This window comes from Elaeis guineensis, chromosome 12, assembly GCF_000442705.2.
Source record: "Elaeis guineensis isolate ETL-2024a chromosome 12, EG11, whole genome shotgun sequence".
NCBI classification, from domain to species: Eukaryota; Viridiplantae; Streptophyta; class Magnoliopsida; order Arecales; family Arecaceae; genus Elaeis; species Elaeis guineensis.
Genome location: NC_026004.2, coordinates 19,810,388 through 19,817,735, shown reverse-complemented (window position 1 = coordinate 19,817,735; position 7,348 = coordinate 19,810,388). Strand labels below are relative to the sequence as shown.

Sequence of the window (7,348 nt, the reverse complement as noted above, 5' to 3'; positions counted from 1 at the left end):
TGTTATTGTATTTATTATTTCTGTAAGAGGTCGATGATGAAAAAGAGAAGGAGCTATTTGTTTTTTATTTTTTCTTCTTACAATCAAGAGTGCGTACAAGGATCTATAAATACAAATATGTAGACCCAAATATAGATAGGAAATAACAAGAATATGCCAGAGACCCAAATATAGATAGGGAATAACAAGAATATGCCAGAGAATAATCAAGAATATGCTAAGGAATAAATCCCTGGACCTTTAATTGGATAGTTTTTCAATTAAGTTCAATCCTTCCAATACTCCCCCTCAAGATGAGGCGAAGATATCTCGAAGCCCCATCTTGTCAATCAATCCAGAAAAAGACACTGAGCTAAGCCCTTTGGTTAGAATATCTGCCACCTGATCAGAAGACCGAATATAGGTAATGCAGATCTGACCCTGATTAATCTTTTCCTTGATAAAATGACGGTCAATCTCGATGTGTTTAGTACGATCATGCTGTATTGGATTGCTTACAATCTCAATTGCTGCTTTGTTGTCACAATACAACCGAAGAAAAAATTTGTTTAGAAGTTGTAATTCCTTAAGCAACTTCTGAAGCCAAAGAAGTTCACATATGCCTAGAGCCATTGCTCTATATTCAGCTTCTGCTGATGATCTAGCCACCACTGATTGTTTCTTACTTCTCTAGGTAACTAAATTATCCCCTACATATGTACAATATCCAGAAGTAGATCGCCTATCATCTAATGACCCAGCTCAATCTGCATCAGTGAATCCCTCTACCTGGAAGGTGTTGTGTTGTGAGAACAATAAACCACGATCAAGACATCCTTTCAGATAGCGTAATACTCTGAAAGCTCTCTCCATGTGTGATTCTCGTGGATCATGCATGTATTGACTGATGATACTGACAGCATAGGCTATATCTGGTCTTGTATGTGAAAGATATATCAACCTTCCAACCAACCACTGGTACCTTTCTCGATCAACAGGAGCTCTACCATCTGTCACTATTCGATGATTCTGATTTATTGGAGTAGTAGCAGGCTTACACCCCAACATCCCAGTCTTAGAAAGCAAATCTAGTACATACTTTCGTTGTGACAGAAAAATACCTTTGGATGATCGTCCAACTTCTATACCCAAAAAATATCTTAGTGGACCCAGATCTTTTACCTCAAATACTTGCTTTAGTTTTTCTTTGAGTTGTTTAATCTCATGATGGTCATCTCCTGTTATTACAATGTCATCAACATAAACCAAGAGTATAGTTTTCTTTCCCTTGAGATGCCTATAGAATAGAGTATTGTCTGTATTACTCTGTTTATATCCCATTCCTTTTACAGTCTGACTGAATCGATCAAACCATGTTCGAGGAGACTGTTTAAGGCCATAAAGTGAGCGCTTTAGTTTGCAGACTTTTTCAATAGTTGCTCTGGTCTCAAATCCTGGTGGTATTTGCATGTATACTTCCTCTTGAAGATCTCCATGAAGAAATGCATTCTTCACATCTAACTGATGTAATTCTCAGTCAAAATTAGCAGCACATGATATCAGTGTTCGAACAGAGTTCATCTTGACCACTGGAGCAAAAGTTTCATCATAGTCTACTCCATATATTTGAGTGTAGCCCTTTGCTACTAGCCGAGCTTTGTATCTTTCCACCTTGCCTTCTGGAGTCTGCTTTATAGTGTACACCCACTTACACCCTACAGGATGCTTACCAGCTGGTAGAGTGACCAGATCCCACGTCTGATTTTTGGATAAAGCAGTCATCTCTTCTAACATTGCTTCCTTCCACTTAGGTTCTGCCATAGCCTTTTGCCAGGTACTAGGAATACAGACAGAGTCTAATACAGCTACAAAGCTTTGATAAGATGGAGACACATTTTTATATGAAACATAATTAGCGATATCATAACGGTAACGAGCAGGAGGAACAATTGAGCGAGTACCCTTCCGTTTTGTAATAGGAATATTAATATTAGAAATGGAAGGAGTAGTAGAGATATTGTTACCATTAGGAGACTCTGGAGAAGAAGCTTCAAGCGGTGGAGACACTTGGGCAGTTGGTGGTGAATGCACACTGGACTCTTTTTCACTGAACTCTTCTTCTTTCTCAATACTAGGCTCCCTCTGAACATCATTACTATGATACTCCTCCTGGGCATCAGAATTTTTTGGTGTATATACAAAGTCATCCGGAAGAAGTAATTCTGGTGTCTTATTATCAGATAGACGACTTTCATAATAAGCTTCAGTTTCTCAAAAAGTAACATCCATAGTAACAAACATTCGCCGCTCAGGGGGATAATAGCACTTGTATCCCTTTTGAGTAGCAGGGTAACCGACAAAGACACATTTTAATGCTCGTGGATCTAGTTTTCCTACTGAAGGTCTATGATCGCGAGCAAAACAAACACATCCAAAGACTCTAGGAGTGACTACATAATCAGTAGATCCTTTCAAACATTGTATGGGGGACTTAAATCCGAGTGTTCTTAGAGGCATACAATTGATCAAGTAAGCTGCAGTCAAGACAGCCTCACCCCACAAAAATTTAGGAACTTGCATGGTAAAAAGTAAGGATCGGGCTACTTCCAATAAGTGCTGATTTTTTCTTTCAGCAACTCCATTTTGAGCAGGAGTATCAATACAAGTGGTTTGATGAATAATTTCGTGAGTGTGAAGATACGCACGGAACTCCTGATTAATATATTCTGTGCCATTGTCAGAACGTAGAATTTTAATTTTGACACCAAACTGAGTACCTACAAGTTTATGAAACTCTTTAAAGCAGTTTAAAACTTCCGTCTTTTCCTTCAATAAATAGACCCAAGTCACTCGACTAAAACAAACAATGAAGGTAACAAACCACCTATGGCCCATGAGAGTATTAGTACTACATGGTCCCCATACATCAGAGTGAATTAAAATAAAAGGTTTAGAACTTCTAATTCCAGATATAGAAAATACTGCTCTGGTGTGTTTAGCCAACTCACAATGATCACAAACTAATAAATTTTTATTGCATTTAGTTGATAAAGACGGAAATAAGCAACTAAGAATAGAAAAAAGAATGTGACCCAGTCTACGATGATGTAACATAAGTTCTGAAGTGGCACCTTCAACAGACAATGCATACCCCGTCAAAGAAGAATTCATATTTTTCTCATCAGTTGATAGATAATAGAGTCCATTGTGCAATCTACCACCCCCAAGTATCTTCCCCATTTTCAGCTCCTGAAATAGACAATGAGAAGGCCAAAAAGTGACAGAGCAATTCAAATCTCTAGTAACAGAGCTGATAGAGAGTAAATTTGTAGGAAAGGATGGAACATGCAATACTGATGATAATCTTAAACTAGGAGTACAGTCAATGGATCCTTTTCCTGAGACAGGGGTAAAGGATCCATCAGCTATTCAAACTTTGTCATGTCCTGAACATGGTGAATAGGAAATAAAACTGTTGGTGCAAAAATCTGCTTGCGTCGGAGAAGCTGGAGTCGAGGAAGTCGCGGTCGCCGTCGGGACCTGCAAAGGAAGTCTAAACCGGAGGTGGGGTTACTCCGACAAGACCCTCCGACGCTCAAGTCAGTTCTCTGCCTCAACAAGAATGGAGTGCTCGAACGGAGAATTTAGTAGAGTTTTGAGGTAAAGAATGAAAGCTTATAGAATAACGTATCTGAGGTCCCCCTTATATAGGCGGTGGGCTCAACAAACTGATAGTGATGTTCATAACCGTCTCGTAGTGGGCTGCCCACCGTCAGGAGGAATTTGCTGCGAGGAGTAGTGGAGTAGACCCGTGGCCCTCACTGCAGCGCGCCACGTGGAGTCTGCTGCAGGGAGTGGAGCAGCGTCCGTTGTCGCGACTTGCCAGCGGATGGAAGGATCACACAGTATCTGTTACAGGAGGTGGAGCAAAATCGTGAGCATCATAGCGGCCTGCCCGAGAATAATGGAGCCGCGCGGGATCCGTCGCAGGAAGTGGAGCAGAGTCGTGGCCGTCATAGCGGTCTGTCAGGGGATGATGGAGCTGCGCAGAATCCGTCGCGGAAAGTGGAGCAGGATCACGGTGGTTGCTGGGTTGCGCCAGAAAGTACAGGTTCGTCGGCTGAAGTTCGACAGTGGTCGGAACTGGTGATGGAGCCTGGCTCTCGTAGGAGCCCGGGCGGAGCCCTCCTTGTGGTTGAGGTCGTGGATGGAGCCCGGCTCCCGTGGGGGGGTCCGGGAGGAGTCCTCTCGGAGTTGAAGTCGTGGGCGGAGCTCGGCTCCCGTAGGAGTCCTGGCGGAGTCCTCCTTGAGGCCGGGGTCATGGACGGAGCTCGGCTCCCGTAGGAGTCCTGACGGAGTCCTCCTTGAGGTCGGGGTCGTGGACGGAGCTCAGCTCCCGTAGGAGTCCTGGCGGAGTCCTCCTTGAGGCCGGGGTCGTGGACGGAGCTCGGCTCCCGTAGGAGTCCTGGCGAAGTCCTCCTTGAGGTCGGGGTCGTGGATGGAGCTCGGCTTTCGTAGGAGTCCTGGCGGAGTCCTCCTGCAATCAAAGTCAGGTGCGGAGTCCGGCTCCGGTAGTTGAAGTTGGCGACGGAGCTCGGCTCCCGTAGGAGTCTGAGCGGAGTTGTTCTGTAGTCGATGTTGGCGATGGAGCCCGGCTCCCGTAGGAGTTCGGATGGAGTTGTTCTGTAGTCGATGTTGGCGACAGAGCCCGGCTCCCGTAGGAGTCCGGACGGAGTTGTTCTGTAGTCGATGTTGGCGACGGAGCCCGGCTCCGTAGTCGATGTTGGCGACGGAGCCCGGCTCCCGTAAGAGTCCGGGCGGAGTTGTTCTGTAGTCGACGTTGGCGACGGGGCCCGGCTCCCGTAGGAGTCTGGGCGGAGTTGTTCTGTAGTCGATGTTGGCGACGGAGCCCGGCTCCCGTAGGAGTCCGGGCGGAGTTGTTCTGTAGTCGACGTTGGCGACGGGGCCCAGCTCCCGTAGGAGTCCGAGCGGAGTTGTTCTGTAGTCGACGTTGGCGACGGAGCCCGACTCCCGTAGGAGTCCGAGCGGAGTCCTCCTGCAATCAAAGTCAGGTGCGGAGTCTGGCTCTCGTAGGAGTCCGGACGAAGCTTACCGATAGTTGAAGTTGGCGACGGAGCCCAGCTCCCGTAGGAGTCCGGACGGAGTTGTTCTGTAGTCGATGTTGGCGACGGAGCCCGGCTCCCGTAGGAGTCCGGGCGGAGTTGTTCTGTAGTCGATGTTGGCGACGGAGCCCGGCTCCCATAGGAGTTCGGGCGGAGTTGTTCTGTAGTCGATGTTGGCGACGGAGCCCGGCTCCCGTAGGAGTCCGGGTGGAGTTGTTCTGTAGTCGACGTTGGCGACGGGGCCCGGCTCCCGTAGGAGTCCGGGCGGAGTTGTTCTGTAGTCGACGTTGGCGACGGGGCCCGGCTCCCGTAGGAGTCCGGGTGGAGTTGTTCTGTAGTTGATGTTGGCGACGGAGCCCGGCTCCCGTAGGAGTCCGGGCGGAGTTGTTTTGTAGTCGACGTTGGCGACGGGGCCCGGCTCCCGTAGGAGTCCGGGCGGAGTTGTTCTGTAGTCGACGTTGGCGATGGAGCCCGGCTCCCGTAGGAGTCCGGGCGGAGTCCTCCTGCAATCAAAGTCAGGTGCGGAGTCCGACTCCCGTAGGAGTCCGGACGAAGCTTACCGGTAGTTGAAGTTGGCGACGGAGCCCGGCTCCCGTAGGAGTCCGGGCGGAGTTGTTCTGTGGTCGAAGTCAGGTGCGGAGTCCGGCTCCCGTAGGAGTCCGGACGAAGCTTACCGGTAGTTGAAGTTGGCGACGGAGCCCGACTCCCGTAGGAGTCCGGGCGGAGTTGTTCTGTAATCGAAGTTGGCGACGGGGCCCGGCTCCCGTAGGAGTCCGGGCGGAGTTGGCTTCTTGCTGAGAACTTCGGCTGAGGGTATTTTATACCCAACAAAAACTATTAGATGCCCCTGTTATGTGACTGGATGCTCCTGAGTCTATTATCCAGGAGTTAGATATTCTGCAAGTAAATGCATGTGATAATTTATATGGAGTACCTGAGTGTGCAAAAAGAGAGGAGTCAAGATATCCGTCCTGGTGGCTAGACTGTTCCAGAGTAGGTGTGGTGTTAGAAGATGATTCATACTTTTCCATCATTCGTCGGAAGGTCTGATACTCTTCTGTAGATAAGCTGTGTACAGCACTCTCGGTCTCTTCAGAGAGATTGGCTTGGACAGATCCACGAACATGATTCTGTCCTCCAGTTCTTCCACCACTACGACTACCACGACCCCGACTACTACGCCCAGGCTGATTTGGGCGGCCATGAAGATCCCAGCAAAATGCCTTAGTGTGCCCAGGCTTTTTACAATGAAAACATACCTTCTCACCTACCTGCTGTGGCTGTACAGTAAGAGCTGATCTTACAGAACTATTGGAGTCAGAAGTCACTCGTCGCCGTGTCTCCTCGCTTAAAACAGTAGAGAAGACTTGACCTAAATTAGGTAAAATATCTCTGGCGAGAAGCTGAACTCTGACAGATTCATATTCCGAATTCAGACCATATAGAAAGTCTTGAACCCGTTCTTCTTCTAAATATTTCTGAAATCTATCAACATCGATGGAGCATTGTGGAATAAAAGTTCTATAATGATCAGCTTCAGACCAGAGACGTTTCAACTCGGTGGCATATTCAGTGATAGATAAATCTCCCTGACGAAGATGACGTAATTGAGAACGGATCTCAAATGCTTGAGCAGAATTCTGCTTTTGTGAGAACATTTGGGCCACTGTCTCCCAGACTTCCTGTGCAGTCTCCAGCAGTTGCACACTTCTGGCCACATTCGGTGTCATGGTATTTAGAAGAAACACCAGAACAGCAGAGTTCTCCATTCTCCATTGAGCCATATCCTGCTCATTATTAGCAGGTTTCCTCTTTGTGCCGGTGAGATATCCCTCCAAACCTCGTCCTTGAACAAGTAGACGAGTGCTCCTCTCCCATTGTAAATATGTCACTGGGCCATCAAGTTTTACAGCCACTTGAAGAGCATTCAGTGATCCACTATCTCTTGACGAACCCCCTGATCGAGTGGCAACTGTAATAAGCCGATCCAGTAGACCTTCAAGATCTTGCATAGTAATTGGATTGGCCATACAGACAAAATATGAATGATAATCTCACTGGCACACTATCAATGAATCACAACACACACGAATCATCGGAGACACATTATCAATGAATCACCAAACACACGAATCACCAGACACACTGTAACTGCGGGCTTCTTAAGTATCTAGCCATAAAAGTTTCTCTTTTTTCTTTTTTTTTTCTTCTTTTTTTTTGTTTTTTTTTTATTTTTTTTATTTTTT

General features: G+C 46.9%; 1 protein-coding gene across 1 annotated transcript; it reads right to left on the bottom strand.

The window, feature by feature from the left end:
• Positions 1 to 288: 288 nt before the first annotated feature.
• On the bottom strand, positions 289 to 7,114 carry LOC140852826 (uncharacterized). The gene is made up of 7 exons (XM_073246386.1): positions 6,037 to 7,114; positions 3,325 to 3,377; positions 3,111 to 3,228; positions 2,584 to 2,756; positions 1,699 to 1,941; positions 1,162 to 1,500; positions 289 to 576 (listed from the first exon to the last, which is right to left on the bottom strand). The coding sequence occupies exons 1-7, from the start codon at positions 7,112 to 7,114 to the stop codon at positions 289 to 291; spliced, it is 2,292 nt and encodes a 763-aa protein (XP_073102487.1).
• Positions 7,115 to 7,348: the final 234 nt, after the last annotated feature.

Excerpts from the sequence above, each read along its gene's own strand:
- LOC140852826 (XM_073246386.1), bottom strand. The coding sequence starts at position 7,114 with ATGCAAGATCTTGAAGGTCTACTGGATCGGCTTATTACAGTTGCCACT. Across the intron at positions 2,757-3,110 it reads GTATGCATTGTCTGTTGAAG|GTACTCAGTTTGGTGTCAAA; the intron begins GTGCCACTTCAG and ends ATAAACTTGTAG. Across the intron at positions 1,942-2,583 it reads AAAATCAGCACTTATTGGAA|GGTACTCGCTCAATTGTTCC; the intron begins GTAGCCCGATCC and ends ACAAAACGGAAG.